Source organism: Colobus angolensis, unplaced genomic scaffold, assembly GCF_000951035.1.
Source record: "Colobus angolensis palliatus isolate OR3802 unplaced genomic scaffold, Cang.pa_1.0 Scaffold91, whole genome shotgun sequence".
In the NCBI taxonomy this organism is placed as follows: domain Eukaryota; kingdom Metazoa; phylum Chordata; class Mammalia; order Primates; family Cercopithecidae; genus Colobus; species Colobus angolensis.
The window spans coordinates 799,836-827,109 of NW_012123043.1; the positions used below are offsets into that span (position 1 = coordinate 799,836).

At 33.1% G+C, this 27,274-nt stretch overlaps 1 protein-coding gene across 1 annotated transcript in view; it reads left to right on the forward strand.

The window, feature by feature from the left end:
* NEK7 (NIMA-related kinase 7) overlaps window positions 1-27,274 on the forward strand; it is a 99,682-nt gene that overhangs the window by 43,439 nt on the left and 28,969 nt on the right. The window contains exons 4-7 of the mRNA XM_011931691.1: window positions 2,102-2,164; window positions 3,632-3,742; window positions 17,325-17,433; window positions 18,318-18,425. Of these exons, the coding sequence (XP_011787081.1) occupies window positions 2,102-2,164; window positions 3,632-3,742; window positions 17,325-17,433; window positions 18,318-18,425 (391 nt within the window). The remainder of the gene's footprint in view (window positions 1-2,101; window positions 2,165-3,631; window positions 3,743-17,324; window positions 17,434-18,317; window positions 18,426-27,274) is intronic.

Below are 27,274 nucleotides of genomic sequence, written 5' to 3' on the forward strand. Positions count from 1 at the left end.
AAAGCATATATATGGTTTTATTTTTTATTTTATTTTATTTTTATTTTTAATTTTTTTTGAGACGCAGACTCACTCTCTTACCCAGGCTGGAGTGCAGTGGTGCAATCTCGGCTTACTGCAAGCTCCGCCTCCCGGGTTCACGTCATTCTCCTGCCTCAGCCTCCAGAGTAGCTGGGACCATAGGCACCAGCCACCCCACCCAGCTAATTTTTTTTTTGTATTTTTAGTAAAGATGGGTTTTCACCATATTAGCCAGGATGGTCTCTATCTCCTGACCTCGTGATCCGCCCACCTTGGCCTCCCAGAGTGCTGGGATTACAGGTGTGAGCCACCACGCCCAGCCTGCATATCATTTTATATACTGCTATTTTCACTACGTAAAAAGCACATGTGTTTGTACAAGAAATAGAAGGGACTGAGCCAAAGCTAAAATTCTTCAAGGCAGTGAGTTTATGGATTTTATTTTTGCTTTATAATCTTATCTAATATCTTCATGGTTTTTTTTTTTAATTAAGAAAAGTTAGAACTTTGTGTATCTTTGGATAGTAAGAATAATATCTAGAAAAAGTTGCCTCTCATAAGCTGTAATTATACACCCTTATTCCATATTTATTTTTATGCATTAGATATCTTTTGTTTCTCTCTGGCAGAATCCTATAATTCTTTCAAGGTTCACCTCTAATGCTACCCCCTCCCTACATGGGAGGAATTTCTTCCTTAGGTGTCTAATACTACACTTTGTACACACATGTATTTTAATACTTCTTAGCTAGTTGTGTATGCATTAGACTTCATGACAGCCTGGCTCATTGAGAAAACACTGACTGTGGAGCTAGAACAACCTGGCTTCAAGATTCTGTCATTTACTAGTTTTATGATCATAAGCATATTATTTAATCTTTTTGAGTCTCAATCCTCATCTTGTTATTGTGGCCAATACTACCTATCTTATAAGATTGCAATGAATTTCAAAGCATCATGTGTAAAGAGGCCAGCCCTCTCTGGTAGTGTCTAATAACTACTTCTCTAATTAAAAAGACTTGGATTCTGCCACTCCTTTGACTTTGTACCTTTTCTTGGAATGTTAGCTGGCTGAATCAGGAAGACTTGATCAAGCTGATTACTAAAAATGTCATTTTTTAAAATTTGTTATGTCACTAGGGTTTTAATCAGCTTGCAGTACTGACTTAGATTTTTTTTTTCCAGTCTCTAAGATATTGCTTTTTTAAATGTTATTTTCCACACACTTAGAACTTTGAGAGATTTGTGTTTTCAGAGACACATGAAATACCTTTTTGATTGTATTTTTTATTTTTATGTTTTTAATGGTAGGTTAATATTTTTCAACCTTTACTTCATTATCTTCCCTCCAAACTGCCTTTTTAGGCATTTCTTCCCAATTACCTCTACCCATGAAATTTTAATTCCACAAATACAGTACATCTGTTTATGTGCAGTACTGTATGTGTATCTATACTTAATAGAGTAAAATTTTGTTACCCTTCTCCTCAAAGAACCAAATTTCACCCCCTTGAAATGATAGCACCCTTGTCAAAAATGCATACATCAGACCTTTTAGACATGATTTGAAGGAACAGATTAATAGTTCACTGCTTGGGTTCTAGTTGGATAATTCTAAGAATGAATTCTGCTTGTTCTGTTGATTAGCTGTGTGACCTTTTGTCAGTCTCCTTAGCTTTCTGAAGCTTCTCTTCTTCATCTGTAAAATGGGAATACTACTATTATCATCCTCATAAGGTTGTGCAGTACATTTAGCATGTATTAATTGCTCAACATATATTAGCTATTACTTTATCATCTTAATAATCACAACTTTAATTTTGTTCTTTGGAACTTAAGACCTTAGTGTCAAGGGATATCTAACTGGTCTCTTTATCCATTTTTTAAACACTGACTGCTGAAAATGTAAGCGTTGTTGGTAACATAAGATACCTACAGACCTCCATAATAAATAAAAGCTAATCAGAAAGAAAATTCCTTAGTGTACATATAAATACATGTAGAGTATTAAAATGAATTTACATGATAGCTTGAACCATAGGTTATTGTTTTATTAAATAATTCTGGGTCCTATTTTTAGATATTTGATTTAATGGATGCCAAAGCACGTGCTGATTGCATCAAAGAAATAGATCTTCTTAAGGTAATTAATGAACTATTGACTCTTTTGAACATAATATGGTGATAAAAGTGATTTACTAAAATATCACACTTAAACACAAAAAGGTTTTTAAGACTTACGCTACACTGATTTCAAGTAATATTATGTAAGGTTGAATTTCAGTATATTGAAGAATATAGTTATTTTTTTGGATTTATTGTTAAATAATATAATCAGAACATTTGGTAGGACCAGCTTTTTTTTTCTCATTTCAAACTAGGAAATAGATAAAACGGGCATAAAACACTGAAAAATTTTTTTTCTTGACCACCCCAACAAGATATATTCTAAAGGTTAAGTAATATAAATGCAAATTAGTATTATCTCAACATGAATTATATTGAAAATGTGGAGTAATCAAAATGGTTCACATGCATTTTCTAATGTTTCAAAACCTTTTTCCAGACTTAGACAGAGTGCTTCTAAAGAATATGCCAGGAATTAGCTTTTTAGTTTCTCATCTACTAAAAATATGACTGAGACCTCAATTATTTCTGCACTGATTCGTTTATAGTGAAGTTTCTTTTGAGAAATGCTGTGGCTTATGTTGTATTTTTAACTTATAGTTAAAATTTGGCTGTTTTTTTATGCCATCCATTTGTGTTACTGCCTAAAATGAACCAGATTTATGCAAAAAGGAAAAAAGTAAGGTCAAAACAATGTTTTCTGACTATTCTGTTAGTTGTAGTTATTTCTTGGCACATGAAGTAGCTGGCTTAAATATATGTGAACTTTTACTGTAGAAATAGCATGTCATCATAGAAAATTTGCGGAGAAAACTTTAAGTAGAAAGAAGAAATACTTTCTGCATAATTTCTCAGAGAAACAATTCATCTCATATTAATGTGTTGAAAGATTGAACAAAAGGACTGTAAATGAATAGGGACTGATACATATATTTCTACAAGGTAAAATTTTTCTTAGGGATGATTTTATGAATTGGCTCACATAAATAAGTCCTGTATATTATTTGATATAAAAGCAATAGTTAGATATAGTATAGTAAACACCAGCTGTGTTTTGTCTGCTAGCTGGAGTTATTCTAGGACCAGCCATAACTTCTAAATAGGAGTAAAAAGGGCTACTTTATCATTGAGTGTTCCTAAATGAAAGTTCTCATTTTGAGGATGTAATTTTTAGCAGTTGGTGACCTAATTCTGTCATTTACTTCTTGCATCTGTTGATATGCTTATTGGGCTTAGCAGTACTTTTAAATTAAGATTTAAATGTAAAATATATTATTTCTAATAATATTAAGATAAAATTATACCTAGTTTTACTTTTAATAATTGTAGTATTTGTTTCAAAATTCACTAAAGAAAAATATACTGTCATGTTAAGATTTCTGTAATTTAAAAAATACAGTTAAGTTTGTTCTTAAGTTACAAAACTGTGACTCTTAGAAATTTACAGTAAGAAAACTTTCTGATGCCTGTTTTATTTTCTCAGCAACTCAACCATCCAAATGTGATAAAATATTATGCATCATTCATTGAAGATAATGAACTAAACATAGTTTTGGAACTAGCAGATGCTGGTGACCTATCCAGAATGATCAAGGTAAGTTTTTAAAAAATCGTCTTAATGTTTTGTTTTGTTTTTTTCTGATAGAATTGTCTGTTAAACATATAGGGATATTAGATATTTTAAACTAAAGACCTCAATGCAAGACTTATCTGGTAGATATGTAATAAATAGTAGATGATTCGTGACCATAATTCTGAACCTGGTTTACCTGGTGATGTTTCCACTGGTCACCTTAAATATCTAACCCCAAAACCAACTTGGAAAGGGACCAAGATACTTGCCTTCTGTAAGTCAAGTTTTGCTGTTTGATTCTCTGAGCAGACCATGCTTGATCCTGTGTCTCTGGACATGAGTAAAAGGAGGTAGAAAGAGACTCTAGAGCAGCCTGACCTATTTCTGGGGGGGGATCCGTCAAAGAAAGTGGGATTTGCAGTCAGACCTTGGATATCAACCCCACATAAAAATTGTTTTACCTTCTTTTCTAATGGCATATTAATTGGGTTTAAGTTCAGCTGCAATTAATAGAAACCCTTAAATAATAGTAGCTTAAAAACTGTTTGTCCTTAGGCCAGTTACTCCTCTGCGCCACATTTTCTAAAAAACAAAGTAATAATATGACCTACTTTATAGGAATGTTGTAATTATTGAATTAATTAATATTTATTAAGAGCTTAGAAGAATGCCTCACACATTGTAAGGCTATGTAAATGTATCTGCTGCTGCTATTATTATTATTGTTATTGTTATTACTTCTCTGTCACGTAAAAGTCTGGGGCTAGTATAGTAGCTCTGTTCTATCAAGAGTATTTTAGAGACCTAGCCTATTTCTAGCTTATCAAGTCACACTAGGCTTGAAGGGACAAAGAATACATGCTGGCTTTATCTTAAAGCACATTCCTGAGTGCTGCCTGTCACACAACATTTTCAGCTTTATTCCCTTGGCCAGAATGTAGTCTCATGAACCTATCTAGCTGCAAGGAAGGCTGGAAAAGAAAGTCTTTATTCAGCTGGCCATGTGCCCAGCTAAACTTCTGTTACTATGGAACACAACTTGAACCATCTAGAAACAAACAAGAATAACTGAATGAGAAAAACAAAAACTATTTATTTGAGCTTGCTGTAGCAAGGGAGTCAGCCAATCATCACTTTCATCTTGGCAGAGAACTGAAAGCAAAGGAGTGAAAGGTTTGTAGAGGGAAGAAAAGGGAAGCCTTTGGGTATGCCCTGATGGGAAACTGCTGACATAGAGAAGCTATAGACCAGCTGCCTAGAAACAGGGTGTCCTTGTCATTGGTTAGGAGTACATATTTGGCTTTCTCTGGTTGGTCCTAGTTAAAGGCAGGGACAAAATTAGGGAAGCTGTCAGTTGTTATTCAATTGTTATAGAAGTTACTATTTAGCTTCCTAGATTGTCACTAGAGATAGCAGTCTGGCTTCCTGCAAGTCTAACTTATAGCACGCTGACTTCCTGTGTTGTTTGGTGTAGATAGAGTTGATTTCCTGGGCAGGTAAGAAAGATTGATATGTGGTTGGATATATGTACGTACATTAGTACATATGTCTTTAAGTAGATGGATGGATATGTGTACATGTATTAGTACATATGTCTTTAAAAAGTATACGTATAAACATACTATATATTACTTAACCATCATAAGAAAACTATGTGAGAGGTATTACTGACCCAATTGTATTTATATGGTCCTTCCTTTTTCTCCCTCATTCCCATGTCCCAGAAATAACCTCTAACTGTTATGTGCATAAAACCTTCCCAACTTTACTTACTATCTTTATACCCATTTAAATATAAAAATATATACTAATACATGTATTCTTTCTCAGACACATCATGATTTATTTTATTACTTTGTTAATAGATAGTTGGATTGTTTTCATTTTTTATTCTTACAGAGAAATCTCAAGTACAAAGCCTTATCTACATCAATACAACTGTATCTATAATACTCCATTGTCTATTTCTATTACATAGATTCATTTAAATATTGCCAAATAAGAGTATACACATTTTAAATAATAGCTATTGCCAAATTAGACCCTTAAATAGTTAATACCAATTTGTAGCTTTTAAAAAATATCTCTATATTTTATTTTTTTATTTATTAGACATTTACTCTGTGCCAGGTACATGGTTTATGGCTTTTTGGAACTCATCATCTAGTTGGGAGGATCAGGCATTTGACTAATACTAATGTAAAACTATTTACCTGCAGTTGTAATAAGTTATATAAAGAAAAAGTGTGGGTTATAAGGGATGATTATAACAGGACCTCTGAAACTACACTGGTGAATTCAGATGGCAATTAAAGGATTTTAATCAGTTGTCCTAGTTATTTAATCTTAATAGTTGAGCCAGTTTGTACATCAATAAAATTGGGTCAGTAATACCTGTCTTACAGCGTTATTATGATGGTTAAATAATATAATATGTAGTATGTTTATATATATACTTTTTAAAGACATATGTACACATGTACGTACACATACCCATCCATCTATCTGTGTCTTTATGCACGTATGATATCTCATAGGTATTCACATTTTCTTTATTCCATTTAAACCTCTGATCACCACGCTTTCTAGCCTCCTTGCATCATACAAATCTACTCTTTTCTACTCTTCAGAGTTGTCTTTATTCCTCCAGTTTTACAGAGTATTTAAAAGTCACTAGACAGGAGCACCCTCACCTTCCCATGACTGAACCTGCTAGACCTACTTGTGTCTGTTACTGTTCTCTCCTCCTTCTCTCCTGTTACCATATTCTTGTTAGATAGGAGGGATTGTTATGTTTCCCTCCACCTGGGTTCTCTATCCTTTCTCTGCCTGTATTCTCAGAAATCTTAATTCCTATCATTATCTGTTCCCAGTCCTAGATTCATAACCATTGTGCACTTCTGAGTTCCTTCTCTCATCATTTAAATATGCTCAGGTCACTGTTATTTTAAACATATTTACATGTATATACATGCACACACACCTGTTCCCCATTCATTCATTCATTCTTTCAAGAAACTTATTTTCCAGTGGAGAAGTCAAATGCTAAAAGCAAGTAGAATATATGATATGCCAGATGTTGATAAATCAATTAAGAAAAATTGAAAGAAAAGCAATAAGGAGTTTGGAGGAGGTATGTTGCTATTTTATTTTATTTATTTAATTAATTTTTTTGAGATGGAATCTCACTGTGTCGCCCAGGCGGGAATGCAGTGGTGCGATCTCGGCTCACTGCAACCTCTGCCTCCCAGGTTCAAGCAATTCTCCTGTCTCTGCCTTCCTAGTAGCTAGGACTACAGGCATGCACCACCATACCTGGCTAATTTTTGTATTTTTAGTAGAGACAGGGTTTCACCATATTGGTCAAGGTGATCTCAAACTTTGACCTCAGGTGATCCACCTGCCTCAGCCTCCCAAAGTGCTGGGATTACAGGTGTGAGCCACTGTACCCAGCCTGTGTTGTTATGTTAAGTAAGATAATCTCAGAAGAGCTCTTAAGTCCTACCACCCTCACTTCTGCCTGCTTTTTCCTTCAATTACTACCCTAGTTATTTTTTTTCCATCACAGTCAGACACTTACTCCTGACTCTCTTTCCAACCTACCGCACATAATAGCTCTTCAATGACCTCTATCATGAAAGCCAAAGGACTTTGTCCAGTCTTCATTCTGCTTGATCTCTCAGCAGCATTTGGCTCTGCTTTTAATATCCTTCTTCCTAAAACACTTCTCCACCGGCTTATTGAGTCCCACAGTGTCTTGATTTTCTTCCTACCTCTCTGGAGACTATCATTTTTCTTAACTGAGTCATTCTCTTCTTCCTGGCCTTTAATGATGGAATTTTAAGTTTCAGTCCTTGCCTTTTTTTTTTTTTTAGTTCTTACTCACGTTATAGCTGATCTCATTCATACCTGTGTATTCAGTTACTATCTATACTCTTGTTGACTTCCGATTTTTTATCTTTAGCATGGAGCATTCTCTAAATTCTGACTCTATATTGGCTCAATATGCCTGTAAACAAATTCCTTACAGACTACCCATCCTCCCATGTTCCCTAACTCGAGGCCTGGCACCAATTTATCTAGTTGTGCACTCTGGAAACCAGGACTCTTTTTTGACATTTCACTCTCCCTTACCTCTTCTTTTCAATCTCACCAGATTCTGTTTATTTTTTCTTCTAAATCCATTCAAATTTCTTCACCTGGCTCCCTTTCCATTTCTCTCCCTATTGTCTCTCATTCAGAGAGAGTGAGAGCTTTTTAACTGTCTCCCAGTATCCAGCACCCATTCCTTAAATCCGTTTCTCCATCAGTCTTTAAGACGTTAGAGGGGAGAGAAACAAAGCAAAAGGAAAACCTCCTTTCAATCAGATCTTCCTAGGTTTTCACTTTAAGGGTAAAGACTAAAATGTTTGGCAAGATTCAGCAAGCCTTGTGTTCTATAGAAGATACGCTCCCTCAGAGAGGGTCAGAGTCCGTTTTGTGTATTCACATATCCCAAGTGCCTAGAGCAGTGCCTGGCACAGAGCTTGTGCTCAGCATATATTTGCTATAGAATCTGACTCCTGCTCTTGCTGTGGCATATTGGCCTTTCATTTTCTTGAATGTGATTTTATTTTACCTGGTATGCTCTTCTCCATTCTTGGCTGACTTTATTTCTGCTTGTACTTCAGTGTACTTCAGTTCTTTACTTAGGTATCACTTCCTCAAGCATATTCCTTTCACTCATGAAGTACTTTATGGTGTAAGTGCTCCCAGAGTGCCCTTCCTACATAAGACTTAGTAATATAATCATGTATTTATGTGTGTAATCATTTTATTGATGTTTGTATTTCCCATTAGACTTAAATTTCTTTTGAGCACAGAGACCATGCTAGTTTTTCTTGCCTGGATATCTTCAGTTTCTAGCTCATAGTACCAACTTCAATAAATATGTAGTGAATAGATGTATAGAAGTTGGTTGTTTTACTTCTATTATACTTCTCTGTTCCACGGCTCAGTAGATAACATGAGTGGTTGTATAATTGTCACAACAATTTCCTACTGCTTTATGCTCTGGTCTCATAGAGAGTTGCTGTGATATTCAGTGTATTTTTTGCGGGAGTGGGGTTGGGTAGTTAAGAAATTCTAAAATTGTTTTCTGAACATGCTTATTGGTTCTGTAAGCAGTTCTTTATAAGATAGATTATATCAGGAAAAAAATCATAGGAACTTCTTTTGTGAAGGAATAGAACAGTGTCTTAAAGCTTTGTAAAGGACAGCAGTGAATGCTTGAATTGTAATGAACATGATTCACTTCTTTTTAGTGAGTAATATTGTAAATCATTGTGCATCATAGCAATATATTTCATTCTCTCAAGTCTTCAGCTTAATTGGGGTAGAAGAGGAAATATAGCTTCTGGTCTGTATTCCAGAAATGAACCTCTGGATAGCATTGCATCAAAGATTTTTACAAGTAAATAATTAATTGGTTCAGAGCAGACTGACAAATATAATTAAGCAATTTATAGTTGAAATATTCAGTATTTCTCTAATTAGTGACAAAGGAATACCTGAGGCTGTGGTCAGATGAAATACTTCCCAGATGAGTTTTAGGATGAAAGGAAATCTAGAATTTTTCATCATAATTTCTTCATTATCAGCAATCAGAATTTTAAAGGAAAATCGACCTTACAAAACAGATTTCAGTTAAATTGTGCTGTATATGCCATATATTTTCTTTATTGTAGTTAAATTGGACACATACGTGCTCCATTTTGTAGTATGTCTTATTATACTGTTTATTTCGCTATTCTAATGTCAGGAAACATATTTAGTGGTGAAGAGCCAGTGTAGAGGAAATTAATCTCAAAAATATATAAATAAGAGGATTTTAAAATTTCAACTTGTCAATAGAAATGTTACTAAAACATATTTTAAATTTTCATGGTTCATTTCACAATATATACTTCATTCATTGAACTGTTTGTAAGTACGTGTGTTTATAACTACCTATTGGTGAGTCAATTTGAGACAAATAGAAGAAACTATAAATGTGTGTATTTAATATTATATATTTTTAAAAATTGTTTCACTAGAATATCAATGAAATAAAATGTAACCTAATAAATATTTTGAGAAGAAACTCAGAGGTTTGTTATCTGCCAAGAGAATGTCATACCATATCACAGTGGCTAAGGAGGAAGTGAATATTATTCTTATAAATATTTTTTAGTTAAATATGCAATACAAATAATTTAAATGGATGTCTGTTTTCTGCCAGGAGTTTGACACTGCACAAAATAAATAAATAAGACCATCGTTTCTTATTTCTAGGATATTTAGGTATAGGCTATCTTCTTCGATTGCTGACTTTGTGTTTTCTACCTTGTTCCACCTGTAGGTCATTCCTTCTAAATTTGCTAGGAGCCTTAAAACTCCTTTTGTTTATATATACATAAAATTAATTTTACATATTGATTTTTCATGTGTTTACAGTTGTATTTTGTATTAATTTTTTTATTGCTGCATAGCAAATTACCACAAATTTAGCAGCTTTAAGCAACACAAATTTATTAAATCTAGATTCCTGTGGATCAGGATTAATGGGTTCTCTGCTGAAGGTCTTAGAAAATTGAAATCAAGGTGCCATCTGGTGCTGTGAGCTCATTTGAGGTTCAGGGTCTTACTCCATGTTCACTGGTTTTTGGGGGAATTCAGATCCTTGAAGTTGTATGGCTAAAGTTCCTGTTTCCCTTCTGGTTGTCACCTGGGGGTATCCTTAGGTTCTTGAGCTTGCTGGCCGTTTTCTGCCCCATTTGTCTCCACAACCTGCCATTGTGTTCCCTTAAGACCAGCAGGAGAATTTCTCTGGGTTCAGATCTCTCTGGATGTTTTTGAATGGCTCACCCAATTAGGTCATGACTACTCAGGCTAATGTCCTTCTTGATTAACTCAAAGTCAGCTGATTAGGGACCTTAATTACATCTGCAAAATCCCTTCTTCTATATAACATCATATAAAATGGGAAGAGTAATTCATAATATTCACATGTCCTACTCACGTTCAAGAGAGTGGGATTATACAACAGGACTTGAGAATTTGGGGGAGTGAGGTACGTCTTAGAATTCTGCTTATGGCAGACATTAATAAATTAGCTAGAATGTCAACCATGTTTTGGAGATAACTTATTTTCAAATACTATAACTTAAAAATCTTGTTCACCTACTTGGTTTGGCTGTTTTTACATTTGCAGACACATTTTTATTTGTACATATCCAAATGTAGAGGTTGTATTGGAAATAAAATCACTTTGAAATGTCTTTTACACTCTTGGCCTTTGGATCCTTAAAGCAATAAAGATTTCCCAGCAGTCCCATCTCTCTTTGATAACTCTGATTTATTGTTTACTGGGATACCTACACTTTCCATTTCAGTGTCTGGACAAAGTGTATAGCCCATGTCAGACAATTATGAGAACTGCCAGTGATTCCAAATGCAGTTTCTCACTAAGTCTTTTTTATAAGATCGTCATCTGTCTTATATTTCATTTTAGAATTATTCTGAAGTCCTAAGGTTACAAGTTAGTAGCGCTATCTGAAAAAAACTACACAGGATTGAATATTATTTTATATATATAAATTTAAAAAATATATTTTATATATATACACACACATAGATACATTTACTTGGGTACCTATATATGATATATGTATATCTATGTGTCTATATCTGTATAAATTTTTGTCTACATATGGTATGTATATGTAGGTGTGTTATATAGAATTTTTTTAAAGAGCAATGTTACTGATAAAATATCACTTGTGTTTTCCTTGATACTTAAGTAGTTTGAAATTGAAGCAGTATAGAACTTAGAGATTTTAGGAAATTGAACACTTTATACCATGAAATGACCATTATTTAATTCTGTGAGCATAAATAAAAGGTGGTGTATGAACTTTGAACTCTGTTTGCTTGGAAAAAATTGAAGATAATTTTGAAGGAGCTTATTGCTCCTTACATTTGAAGATGATAGTGATATAAAACTCCCTTTTGTAAACCATGTAATAGCATCGTGAGCAGTAATTTTGGTAACTGTAGACACTTAAGTAAGGATAAGGTTCAGACACCATTATGTTAAGCATCTTAATTTCTTTTCTTTAGATTTCAGTTGAGATACTTTTACTGTTCTGCTGTGTTTTCTTTGTTCATTATGAAAATTAAACTATCTCTTCAACTCTTAGTGTTGTCTAGTATAACATAGCAAGAAAGAATTTATTAAAGAGGGAAATATTTCTGTTTCTCTTTGTGACCTTCTTTGTCTCCTCTAAGACTGACCGACTATTCTTTTTAATCTCATTTTATCACTAGTACTCTGATGCAATAGAGAAAACATTTGAAGTATTTCCAAGTATTTTCTTATCAGTTTTGGTAATGTGGAAACTTCTCTTAAGAATTATTCATATGGCAGCAATGCAGGGACCATTCTTTGTAGTAATTCTATTGCATTTGTGTGTTTTTATTGTTGATCTTTTAGTTTTTTAATATTCTACATAAGTTCCTTGATATTGATGTACCAGTTTTCAGGAGGCAACTGTTTTGGGGAAGTTTTGTGACTTTATGAGTACTTATTTTTCTTGTTTGCTAAATAATTTAAGAGGTTTTTTTCCCCTCAAGGTGTAATTGCTCCAGAAAAATATTTTCTGTTTCACATTTTCTACCCTAAGATGAAATATATTTTTGGCTTGCATTAATAACCTGCATAATTTTAACTTTTGGGAATCAATTGATTATATTTATATTCTGTTATAATCTAAAAACAGCTTAGCACTCTTAATAGATTTTCAAACATTACAGGAAAAGACAAAGACTAGTAGACCTTGGATAAGAAGATAAAATGAGATGCTAGTGATAAGTATTCTCAGTGATCTCATGACTGTAAGGCCCATTCTACTTTACACCTTCTAATGCAACTTAAGGTATCTGAATTTTATTCAGTGTGCCAAGAGAGAAAATACTTATACACTGTAAATTAGTATTACATACCAAAATTTTAATTTTATATAATTTTCCACAATTGTGTATAGCAAATATTTGTAAAGTTTAGTTTGTTGATACCTCATTGTACCTTCCAAAGAAAAATGTTTCCATAGAAAGATTAATAAAAATATCACGCTTAGCACTGCCCATTATACTTCCAGAAGCATCCTTTTTCATCACCCAGTATCTGTGCATTTGATTCTTTGAAATAACCACGACAAAATATAGTCTTATAAAATTGCATTATAATTGCAGTGCTGTGTTTGGGAACATCCCCTCTGATAGTAAATGTTGGACCTAATTACAAGCTTATAACAAAGAACTCTAACTACTTGTCATCTCATGTTAAGACCTTTTATAGTATTAAATGGACCAGTAGGAATCTCTGAGGTTTTTTTGTTGTTACTAACTGGATATATGAAGGATAAGGCATACCAGGAAACTATTATTTTTAAGTATGAAATGTGCCAAACAGACATTTATTATTTCTGTTTCATTTGAAACTAAGACTGTAGACCCATAGATTATATTTCAGAAGTGGTGGAGACTTCATAGATCATCTCCAAACTAGGAAGCTGAGACCCATCAAGGTTAAATGGTTTGTTCAAGGTCACACAACCTGTTACTGTCAAACCTTATAATCAGGTCTATTATTATAAGATGGATATGGATTGTGTTAGTGGCACATTTAAACATTTGACAACAATCTAAGCAGGAAATGCTTCCTTATATTTAACATAAATCACCTACTTCCTCTTACTAGATACTTGAAAGAAATGGAGAGCAGCTGGTGCCTGTAATTCCAGTTCTCTTATAACTTCATTATTTCTCATCATTTAATTAATATTTTTCCTAATCCTCTTCAAACACACCTTGCACACCAGGATTGCATTTTGGTTTTTTTTTGTTTTTTATTTTTTTAACCACAGCAGTACATTTCTAAAGGATGCTTAGTGTATGATTCCCTGGATTGGCTACACAATTGCAAGTCCCTTTGTTAAAAATTAAAAATTTTTAAAATGGCAGTAACAGGGCTTTAAACCAAGTGCCAGACCTGCATACAGGTTTCCTGCCCATGAAGCTGACCCTGAGAGTTCCAGATATTTTGCCTAAAATTTTCTTTTTTAAAGATTAACATGTCAAACTGTGTGCTTAAATGTTTTGATATGCCACAGAGAATAATAGTTTTTTTGTAAAAATAAGATCATTTTCTATTATTTCTCTCTTGATGAGGTTATGCTGGGTAATATCATTGAAGCTTTTCCTGAGATTTCTGGAGGAAGAATATTATAATTCTATAATTCAGAAATAAACTGTATATTCTACTTGGAGTTGTAATGTCTAGAATGCATTAACCAAGTTACCCAATGGAGTTCAAAAATGGTACTTAGATATTCAGTGTCCACTATGTAATTGGATTTGATCTTGGTCATTTAATTTGTAGTAGGGTGTTTGGAGATTAATAATTTTAAAAAGAGTGTATCTATTAAGATGTGACTATTTCCCCAAAATCTTTAAAAGGAAACAGCTTGGATCAGCTGTAGCCCTTTTTATGTTAATATAAGTCACTTAGATGGTGATGGAGATGGGTTTTACCAGATAATGCTGAACTTCACCTAAGTGAAATGTTGGTAATCTTCTTACACATAAGTCAGAAATAATATAATCTGATGTTTGTATATACATACATTTTGTATGTAAATTGATTAACTTTTTGTCACGTCTGATTTTTCTATTTGAATAATACCCAGTATTTATTTGAATAATTTTGATAACAGTAGAAAAGGTGCTTTTAAAGTAACTAGTATTTGAAGATTTGCCTAGAGAAAAGACTAGCCTACTTAAAAAAAAAAAGACTAAACAAAATTATGTCCAAATGATCAGGTATATATGGGTGTTGATTTTTGCCTGCCCATAAATTTTTGGATACTTTATTTTCAACTATAAAAAAAAGTTGCAATTCTGTTTCATAGCATAAATATGGTAAAAGCACCCTGGCACACATTCTTTCATTTTCTTATAAATATTTATATTGGTTCCAACTTTTAGATGTATTGGTTACATTATTTATTGCTATATTAAAAACTTGCTATATAACAAATATATGTACATTTTTACTTTTTACATGTTGGCATTAGATTTTTTTTTTTTAATCAGAGCTAATCATTTATATAGAGCTGACTTTTTTCAAGAGAAAACAGGATTTTCAAACAATAATGCTCATTGGCTAGATAATTAACTTTTAAGAAGATATGTGTTTATTAGAATAAATTTTAAGAGAAGGTTGTTCTTTCTTTTTTTTTTATTTCTTTGGCTTTGTAGAAGTTCCTATTTTGTAGTGCTAATATACATTTTACCCATAGTAAAAAGAATTCAAATTTTCATTGCCTTTTTGCCGTTCATCCTCTTTTAAGAGATAGACAACAGTGCCACCATCAGAACAGACAGGCTCTTTTCATTTTAAGTGTTGGTTTTCTCAAAAAACAACAAAAAAACAAAACCCAAAAAACCCTATACTTAAGGAATGGTTTAAAAACCACATATGTTTAAGCAGACATTTATTAAAAATAATTAGAGATACTAATGGCATAATGAAACTGCCTTTATTTTATGAAAAAATCAAATTCATGTTATTCTTCAAAGGCCTATAACTAATTTGGATACTTAACTCTTACCAGGTCATTCTGAGTAGTAGTATATTGAATTCAGCTTATTGTCGTCAGTTTTAACTTGTAAGCTACAGTCTCAAAGAATACAAAAACATGAAAATAATCAGATCATCTTGGTCTGGTAACATCTTATCTTCCCTATTGTGCAATTTGGGGGCAATTTTTAAATTATGCCTTTTCTTTTAGTTTGATTTCTTTTTTATAATGGTATTTAAAAAGCAAACTTCCAACTACATTAGAATTATGATGATTTCAAAATCTGTATTAAAGCATAAAAATTTGTTTTCATGGTCTGATATGTACATGACATGGTATATTTATTTTTGAATGAAAAGAAACCTGGTCCCCATCTTCCTGTTGACATCAAACAGTCCTCTGATATGCTAATCCAGCATCAGGGAGAGCACATATATACAGGGTTTATTTGGACTCATTCCAAGTCTGAAAGAAAATTATGTGTAAAGAACTGATTTTGCAGCATTACCCCCTTTGAATGAAAACTGATGTTGACACAGTCTGCAATTAAAAAGACATAGTCTTGAAACATGATATGGGAGGTTTCTAACATTTTAGTAAGACCCTGATTTGCTTTTTAATTACCTGGTCATCTAGTTGTTTTTTATTCTTTGGGATGTAATGTTACTGATGTAATAGCTATTGAAATTGCTAATAAATTTATTTCTGTAGTATGTGTTATAAGAAAGATTAACCTAAGATTACTAGCTTTTCCTTAACGATTTATCCTTTGGTGCATACGTTGAGTACGTATGAGACAGTAGATATAATTTTTTGCTCAGTATGAAGTAGGGATATCAGCGGATTTCCTGTACTGTTTTTCCATTCAGCCTGCCCTCAGCTGGTCACTGGTGTAAAAACTGAAAGGTAGCTGTTTTAGAATTTTCTCAAGTATAGTTCCTCCATATTCAATAACAAAAAATCAATTTAGTTGGACTTCTCAAAATATCTTTGGATATCTTTGGATAAATTGCATTAAAGTACATATTTAAATTTTAATATATATATTTTGAAACAGTTAAAATTATTAGAAAATTGTATGGAAACCAATTAAAATGCAATATTCATGTTGGTTATTTGTAAGTATTGTTAAATGGGAAACCACTTGCATTTTGTTTTTGAAAAATAATTTTTATGTATAGAATCTTTGTAAGTCTTACAAAGCTAAGAACTTTGTCCTTGAAGTAATATATTATTAGTGTAGTCTTCTAGCAGATTTATTGTAGAAAAAATGAGCATAAATAAGTACCTCTGGTTTTACAATTATTGTAGTATTTGCCCTCTTATGTGCAATGACCCCCCTCCTAAGTAGCCTGTTGGTGCTGTCAGCTTTTTGCCTGGGCATTCTTGTAAGGTTTTTCTTCCATGGAGTTTAGTTTCATTCATTCAAAGCAGAGTACAAGTTTGACTTGCCTTGTACAGTAGAAATAGTCATGAAAACTTTCTACATAAATTCCTTTTATTTATTTAACTTTTAATAAATTGTGATATTTCAAATCACCAGAGTGGTTCAGTATTTAAAAGGAATTCTGTAGTGAAACCTTCTGCCAGGAGAAGAATTGTCTTTTAATGAACATAATTACCTACATGTATCTAGACTTTTTTATTCTGGCTCTTCTTTTAAGACAAGAAATTGTTTAAGATGTTAATTTTTTGAAATAGTGGGACGTCACAAAAATGTACCATTACACAGTTTCCGCCAACCTTAGTTATAATAGGAAAAAACTTAAGCCATTATGTCAGATAAAATTCTTGGAATCATTTCAGTATAAAGATCATATGCTTTTCAGCTGATAATGGTAGATAAAATTAGGTGTTTTTCTGACTTACAGATTTTTTTCCTATCAGAATCCAGTCTTGAGAAATTTTAGTTTTTATAATTCTTATTTTTAATTTTCAAAAAGCATTTTAAGAAGCAAAAGAGGCTAATTCCTGAAAGAACTGTTTGGAAGTACTTTGTTCAGCTTTGCAGTGCATTGGAACACATGCATTCTCGAAGAGTCATGCATAGAGGTAAGATAAAATCATTAGGAACTTTTAATCTTGTTTTAAATGATATAAGTTCTTTAAAGTAAATGTCTTCCAGTCATTACGTAATACCATACTTTTTCAGGTAATTATTTTCAAATTATAATTGTGCTAGAATGTTAAACCCTTAAATAAAGCACTACTTGATTTTAAATAAGAATGTAAATTAATCTTCTGCTTGACTCTTATGAGCATCTTACTAACCAGTAAGATGCTGTTGATAAAGAGAAGACAGCAATCAAATATATTTAAGGAAGAGTTTTTTGTTTCTTCAATTAAACAATGTATATCATAACCACTTAGATTTTTAATATTCAGTATTAGCTCAGCATTCTTATCAGTCAAGTGGTTGAGCAGAGTATGTTAAGATTACATCAATAAGTAATTGAACCACTGATACTGAAGTGTGAAAAATTTTAATACAATTCATTTATGCAATTAAGATTTTTAAAGCCATCTAAGTAAATAATTATATGCCTAATAGTGTTGTGGTTTTATATTTTATGCAAATCTACCAATACGTTAATCTTTAGTAAGGTATTTTATTTAAAATTGATATCAAAAGGACACATGTATTTTGTACTTTGAATTTCACAGGTTTTTTGAAAATGGAAAACAAAATGCATTTGAAATAGAAATTAATAATCATGTTCATCATAGTACATTGATGATTAGCTGTCTATCAGAGAATTGAGAACTTCTGGGTATTAGGATATATCAGAATTATTCAAAGTAAACTAATTGGTCCATAATTCAAACTTTCATGATTAAAATAAATTTTAAATTCTATCATGAAAAGTAGTTCTTAATTCCTTTAAAATTTCTAAAATGTCTATCATCTTTTACCTGATCCCTTCCTTTATTCACAGATATAAAACCAGCTAATGTGTTCATTACAGCCACTGGGGTGGTAAAACTTGGAGATCTTGGGCTTGGCCGGTTTTTCAGCTCAAAAACCACAGCTGCACATTCTTTAGGTAAGAGCCACAATATAATTTCATTCAGTTACTTTGTGTATGTGTCATTAGAAGGTAAGAGGTGTACCAATTACATGCCAGCTCTTACATTCTTAATAAAACTATTTTAAAAATCACCAGATCCTGAACAGATGCCTGCAACTCTCTATTAGGTATAAGGTTTCCTCTAATATGACAGTTGGATACTTCTGTCAACTTGACCTCAGGCAGACATTGAGTTAAAAAAAAAAATGCTGATAAATCTGGTGTAACTATTGCCATAGAAAAGTCCTTTTATTCTACATTTAATAATAGATAATATGGTGATTAAGCTGTCTCTTGGAAGACTTCACCGAACCATTTAAAAATACAATAGTAGTTTGTAAATTTTTATTTATTAAAATAACATACATGGTTTTGAGTGGTGTTGTTTAGAAATAATGGAAATTACTAGAAGAGATAATTTTTAAATTGGGTAACTTAAAAGGAGTGATAGGGCTTATCTTAAAACTCCTCAAATCATATATTCTCCTTGTAAATACAGGACTTAGATCAAATGGTGACAGTTAGAATTAAGTAAAAGTTATGTTAAAAATAAGTTGGCTTTGATTTAATGGTGCTCATCTTTGGTGTCATAATTTCATTGAAAGCTATTTTTTTTTATAAAATTGTTTTGAGATATGAAATAAAAACCTTTTAAATGTCCTGATGAGGAATAAGTGAGTTATACTAAATAACAAAGTAGTGAAATGAACATCTGAATTAATTGACTAGTTTTTGAGTTTTCCCGGCTTTGTTACCTAAGATTCTGTGTGGCCTTGAACCTGTCATCGAATTTTTCTGTATTTATAAAACAGTACCTGAAACGTAAATAAGTACTCAATATTCGCTGAATTACAAAATATTGTATCCTAATTTCAAGAGTGTTGGAAAGATAATGCTTTGCATTTTTAACGGGATTTCAATTTTGTCAAGTATTTTGAGAAAATGAAATTTCGCACTGATGCTGAATAACATAGTTTTTTCTCCTTTCACTTCACATTTATTTTTATAGAGCATTGTGATTTTTCCTGAATAAAGAAATTTGACATGGAATTCCGTAAGACATGCATATAATTTGCCTAGCACTTTAATAAAGTTTTATTGGGAAAGTTGAGAGTGGAGGATTTCTATAGAGAAAACAAACCTTAGACTGTTTCAAGCCAGTGCCATTTGTCACTAGTAGACAACATGTTTTCACTTTATGTTACTCATCTGAATAGAAGAATGTCATAAAAGCATTCTGTCACTAGTTTAGATAGAAATGCCAGGCTACAATTACATACACACACCTGCACATTCACCTGCTCATGCACACACGTGTGTTGTTTACATGCTGCTTTGCAGACTGTCTCTGAGCCTGCTGTAGTCATCCAGCCCGAAGGATCCAGTGTTATTATATGAAACCCAGTTTCGTTTTGTTTGATTTGCCTGATACTGCCTCTTGTAAAAGTTCTAAACAGAATTTAAGAACATATATGCATCTCCAAATTGAGGTGATATGCTAGTAGAAATTATGGAGTAAAATTAATTTTAATAGATTTAATAATTCATTATGAGTTTCTAATACCAAGTTTTATCAAAACCAACTCACCTAAGGTCATGTAATTATATATGTGTAATATATAAACATTATGTATATTTATATAATATATAATATATTGTTATATATATAAATGTGTGTATGTATATACATTATAAATAAATGAAATATATGCTCATGCCCATAATTACTAAGCATTCTAAGACATACCTGAAATAGAGCAGTGAAAAAATAGAAATAAGACTGTTTTCTTAATGGATGAATCATAGAATATTAATTTTTTTCACAAGTATTTTTTGTTTTACATATTATTTTGAGAAAAAAATATATCCTTAAAATAAGAAAATTTCCATTATCCCTTCTTGTCTTCTCTGTGAACTGAAGATTTTGATTGTTTAAAACTAAAGTTCATTAAGCACAGTATATTATATACAAATAATTAAAATTTGGACTCTAGTCTACTAAGGCTCTTTGGACCCCATAAAAATCCTACTTAGAAGAATCAAGAAAAATTCTCTGCTAACATACTATATATAAAATAGCAAGGATAGAAATCCTGACAGACATTCTTGATGACAAATTGACCCTAATTTTTACTTGTATTACTCTGCTATGTTGTCATATATTTTTAAGAGCAAATTTAAGTTTTCTTCTCAGAGTTGGCACTGCAAAGTAATTGAAAAAGTGGTGACCTATGCAAATTTGTTTTGCTTATAGAAAACACAAAAGAACTATAGATTTTATTGTATGTTGATTCATTTTTTAGTTTTACTGAGGATACAATCTATAGGGCATGATTCATCCATAGAGCAGGTATACTTTTCAGTGAAACTATAAATAAATGAGATCTCTATGTAGTTCATAAGGAAAAATCTGCATAAGTTTACTTTAAACAAAGTTTGTACTGGAGCCAAATTTCTTTTAACTTTGGGAAGGAGGTATTTTCAGGAATTTAATTTTAAAATGCAAAGATATATAGGATTTTAAAAACGTCTTACGCATTTATATTTTCAAAATACATTTTTGTTGAAAAATCAAGATATGGTTTTAACTTATTTTAATTCATTAATAGGATTGTGCACTTCCAAAAACTATGTTTGTATTTAACAATCCTTAAGAGATTGGCAAGTCTTTGCATTTTCAATCGTCTATTCATTTGGTGTCTCTTATTTGTATCTTTTGATTCCATGATAAATCAACATACAATAAAACCTGTAGTTCTGTCTTCTGTAGCAAATAAAATTGTATAGGTGGCCAAATTTCCAATTAGTTTTCAGAACCAATTCTTAAAAGTATGACAGCATAGTAGTAATTCCTTTAATGTAAGGATTGAGAATTGCAAATACTAAATCTGATACTGCTGCATGTTCAAACTATGTTCAGATCTTCAAAACTGAAAAATATCCTAACAGGTCTTCACCTGTTTTTCTACTTCCTCCCTGCTACCACCACATACATTGTCTCAAAATATCTCTACTTTCCATTCCCTCATTCCCTCCTCCTTACTCTATAATTACTTCACATTTGGACTAGGAGATTACCCTCTTTTGTTTCTGATATTTTTCTTCATAATCCATTCTGTATGTTTCCACTAGAGGTATCTTCCTCTGAGACACTATCTGATTGTGTTACTTTCCTCAAAATCCTCCTTGGTTCCCTGTTGCCTGAAGAATGTCATGCAAGGTCCTTGACCTGGCATTCAGCACCCTTTACAGTTTGGTGTCCTCTTGCTTTCTTCTGAAAGAATGAACGCTGGGATTTGCATGCTCTGTGGGACCTTTATCAAGCCATTTATTAACTTTTCTAAAACTCAGTGTCTGGATTTATAAAACTAGAAATGCAGGTAATAACCATCCTATGTTGTCCCTTAACTCCTAAACAATTCCTGACCAAATAATATAATGAATGCAAGTGTTTTCTTAACACTGTAATAAACTGTATGAATGGCCAATTGCTTATGGTGGTGGTGAAGTGATGAAGATGCAGAAAAAGAAAGGAGGAAGTAGAGAAGGAGTTCTCCATGTACAATTTATTTATTCTGCCTGAACTGATTGATTCAAAAACCTATTATATGCGGGTGCTATTCTAGAGACAAGGAATGTAGCCTGAGCAAGACAAGTCCTTGTCATCAGGGAGCTTACCTTATGGTGGGCGGAAATAGATAATAAAGCAAACAAAAAATTTAGATGAATTATTAGTGATATGACAGAAAATGGCCAGTTGGGGAACTAATTTGGAGAGGGTGAGATGGAGCAAGTCCCCTCTGAGAAGGTGATATTTAAACTGAGATGCAAAGGATGTTAAAGGGGCAGCTATGAAATAATGTCCCAGGTAGACTGAAGAGCATTTCATGCAAAGGGTGGATACAGGATAAGCTCTGTCTGCTGGAAATGAGTGAAGAAAAGACAGGGCTGGATGTAGGAGCAATTCACATTTTATTCTAAGTGCAGTGGCAAGCTTTCACAAGGTTAAATGTAATGAGGAGAGCGATGTGATCTGGGTTGAAGGCAGCAGCCACAAACCTCTTCGTTCTTCTTTGGGCTAAGCATTCCCAGGATAGTGTTCTATTTTCAGGGTCTTCTGTGTCCTGCGAGTCTGCATCTTTTCCTCTCAGAGTACCCCTTAGTATATGCTACCCAGAACTGAGCAGAGTACACCACATTGGAATTCATTAGCCCATAGAACAAAATGTTTACACTGCCTGTGATCTGTGATCTAAACAGTTGTTTGGTTTTTTTGGTCTCCTTATCCTCCTCCCACCTTCACTTTTGTTTTTACATGAAATTATGTTAAGGAAGATTTTCATTTGTTGTTTTTGTATTAATTTGGTTGGAGGTGTGACTAGGGAGACTAATTGTAGGATATATTATATATATATATATATATACACACACTCTTATGAATTTTGCCTTGTTTTTGTCAACCTTATAAAAATATATGTTAAGAAACTTATTATCTGTATCTGCATCTTTAAAATTTATAATGAGGGCACAACTTTCTTAAGCTTTCTAATAGTGTGTGTCAGTGACTTTCAAATTTCTTAACAATGATGCAACTGCATTACATTCTGATATTGTCTGTTCTATTTTATTTTGCTAGAAATCCCACTGGTTTCAGCCCACTAAATTGATTTCACAACTCATTAATGGGTTGTATGACCCACAATTTGGAAAACATTGGTCTAGGTCTGTAGCGCCTTCATGCTGTTTCATTTACTTAAAGGCTAATTCCCATTTTCTACCTACTTTTGGACATTCTCCAGACTTGTTATCTGGCCAGTAGAATTGGTCAATCATAAATTACTCATTTATACTGCTCCTTGTGCTTCCAGAGGGGTATGATAACATTTATCACAGTTCTTTACAGTTTGCAAATCATTCAACTCTCTAAAATCCTTACACATACATGTGAATGACGTACATGAGCTGTTTGTGTTCTAAAGTTGAGAAAACGAAGCAGGGAAAGGTAAATAGCTAGAAGATAGTTGGTAGGTCTGTGACTTCCTAGTCTGGATTTACGCTCACATGCAGTCTGTTTTTTCATTATGTCAGTTCCTTGTGGCATTTTTTCTTACTTTATACTGTTTTCTGATTTGTTTTATTAGATCTAGAAGTACTATGTTCAGCTTTGTTACATTGCTTAGGAACCTACATATGAAGACATAGTTTGCTCTCTCTCCTAGAATTGACTACTATTACTGCTTCAAGATTCAGAAGTAAACAAGAAATAGACCTCTAGGATATCAAAATCTGTCTTCATGGCCATCTGTCCTCCCGTAACTTTAGCTGATATTTCTTTTTTTTTTTTTTTTATTTTACTTTAAGTTCTAGCTAATATCATACTGAATGGGCAAAAACTGGAAAAATTCCCTTTGAAAACTGGCACAAGACAGGGATGCCCTCTCTCACCACTCCTATTCAACATAGTGTTGGAAGTTCTGGCTAGGGCAATCAGGCAAGAGAAAGAAATCAAGAGTATTCAGTTAGGAAAAGAAGAAGTCAAATTGTCCCTGTTCGCAGATGACATGATTGTATATTTAGCTGATATTTCTAAAGAAGTGGCTGTTTTAGACTGAAAGCTAAAATTTCACCAAAACTTGTGAAATTGGAACATGGCAATCAAGTAATAAATTTTCTCATATCACAAGAGGCAGAATATACTTTTGGTATATTTCTATTTCTTAACTTACTCTGAGGTGTCCTTTCAGCAAATATAAACATTCTGACCCAGAGGCAGCTTACTAAGAGATTAAGTATCTTAATCGTTGAATATTTAAACATATAAACAGAATACCAGAACAATTTTTATATATTCCAAATGTATACTATTTCTGGTCAAATCATATCAAACTTCCCTTATTTCCTGTAATAGTGACCCAGGAGAATCCTCTATTGCTACTAAATAGTAACAATAACAACAGTGGCAATGAATACGAGTACTGTATAGCATTTAAAAATTTGTGAGCATTTTAAAGCGTGTTTTCTCCTCTGTTCCTCTGTGTTGTGGGTACAGTAAGTGTTACAGATTAGAAAACTGAGATCACTCTATTTAATACTGAACCTGACTGCCCCCACTTCATCCCTAGAACTCCTAAACCTTACCCTGTTTTAATTTTTCTTTTTTCCTTAGGACTTAGTATCTTCTGACATGCCATGTAATATACTTACTATGCCTTGTATGTATTGTCTCTCCCAGCTAAAATGCAAGCTTTATGAGGACAGAGATCTTTGTGTATTTAGTTCTCTCATGTACCCTAGATACCTAGAAGAGGGGATTGCTCGTAATAGATATTCAATAAATACTGATTGAATGAATGAAGCTTAGAGACAGACTACACACATAAAGGGTGAATTTGACTAAGTATATCAGTAAGTATAGGTTAGATTATGCTGCCAGAAGAAACAACATAAATATTCCTCAATTGCTTAGCACTGAAGAATGTTCTAATCTTTTATCACCCACAGTGAGTTGTAGACCTATGTTTATCTTTAAGGTAGCTGCCATCCCTTCATGTGGTGACTTGGCATTCCAGGCAGCTTCAGTCTTGTGTTATCTTCATATCGACATACGTTTTTGTGATCCCATGAGGGGAAGACAGCATGGAGAATCACTTACTGGCTCTTAATTAAGCCCTTCTGCTTGAATGTAACACAGATTACTTCCATTCACATTTCGTTGGCCAAAACAGATCTCATGGCAATGACTATCTCAAAGGGACAGGGAAATGTAATTCTCATATTTGTCCAGGAAGAGGAGAATCAGAAATGTGAGTATAGACCATGGCTTTAAGATAGAGGAAAAATACCTAATTTAGATTTTTTTTAAAAAATACTGTTTGTATCCTTTTTCTACTTGTTTATGTTTGTGACATATTTGTAGCTATTGCAATGAAAGGGTAATTAACTCTCTTAATGGGAATGGGTGGTAGTGGTGAATGAAGAGTAAGCCATTAGGAAATTTATATCTTTCTAAATTGGAAAATTCTGAGCAGAGAGATTATCTTTAAATCCAGAATGATTCATGAGGTTCACTGGAGTATTGATCACTGGTGACTTTTCTCTGGATCAATAAATATGCAGTTATCCCTGCTGGACTTGCTTTTGATAAGAGCTTATTTTGGTCAATGTAAAACATTTATAATAATAAATAGTTACTTATCAAGCTTCAAATACTCATATGGACTAAGTGCTGTGTAGCACATTCACTGATTTCTATTCTGCATTTCTTTGAGATAGGTATGATTATCAAGTTTAGATTTCTGTCAGTTTAATGACCAAGCCAGAGTTCATTTAAATTACAAAGGACCATAATTTTAACCTTTATACATTGCGTTATTAACCATATTATTATTCTTTTGGCGAATGTATTGGCTTCTCCTGCCCTGCCACCCCTAACAAAAAAAGAGAACCAAGAAACAAAACAAAACAAAACAAAACAAAAAAAACACCATCTCAAAATGATCCAGTGAGCTTTTAGAAGTCAAACATTTTTTTGAACCGTATACATTTTTCTGTTAACACCCTCGGTCCTTATGTAATCGTTGGTGTGAGGTAGGTCCATACCACATAGAAGTGAGTGTTTCACTCTCCCAGGCAATGCTTGAATCATTAACACATTTGTATTTATTTTCAATTGCTGCCCTAACACATTACCAAAAACTTAGGGGCTTAAAACAACAGAAATGTATTATTTTTCAGTTCCATAGCTCAGAAGTCCAATATGACTCTGACCAAGCTAACATCAAGGTATCTGTAGGATTGCAGGACTTCTGGAGGCTCAGTCCATTTCTTGTCTATTCAGATTATGGCAGAGTTTAGTTTTTTGGTGTTGTAGGACTGAGGTTCTTGTTTCCTCACTGGCTGTGAGCTGAGGGCCATTCCCAGCTTCTAGAGGCTGCCCTCATTCCTTGACTCCTGGCTTCCTTCCTCCCTTTTAAAAGTTAGTGGTGGAGAGTTCCTGTCACACTTTGAATGTCCCCTGCACCTTCTGTTGCATCTCTTACTGATAATCTAGGATAATCTTCCTGTTATAAAGTTCTTAACCTTTATGGCAGCAAAGTCTCTTGCCACTACCATAACATAAACAGTTGTAGCACCAAGAGGCAAAGATCATGGAGACAGAATTTCTGCCTGTAATGCCATTTTAATAGACATTTTAATAGATGCGACGGCTGGGGAGACATTCATATCCTCCTCTAAAGCCTAATTAGGTGAAATTGTTTAAAAGCTAGAGAGGTTCTAGGCTGGGCACAGTGGCTCACACCTGTAATCCCAGCACTTTGGGAGGCCAAGGCAGGCAGATCATGAGGTCAGGAGATCGAGACCATCCTGGCTAACACGGTGAAAACCCATCTCTACTAAAAATACAAAAAATTAGCCTGGCATGGATCGCACCACTGCAGTCCAGCCTGCAGTCCAGACAGAGCAAGACTCTGTATCAAAACAAAAACAAACAAACAAACAAAAAGCTAGAGAGGTTCTGCGGAAGAGGTTCCAAAATTAGAGGAAGTTTACATTTACTGAAAATAAATATTTTCTTTTTTGAAGAGATACTTTGACTTTAAATTTTCACATTTTTATTATAGGACTTTATAGGTACTTTATTGCATTGTAATTTACATTTACTTTTCAAGGGAGAAAATGCGATACTTGGCTTAACATAAATTTATAAACAAATCATTTTCTTTCATTGTTAGCTTACTGGCAATTGTTTAAAAAATTATTTGCAAATTTTTTGTATTCCTCAAGGAGCCTCTCACACTACTAACAATCATGCTCCTCAGGGGCTT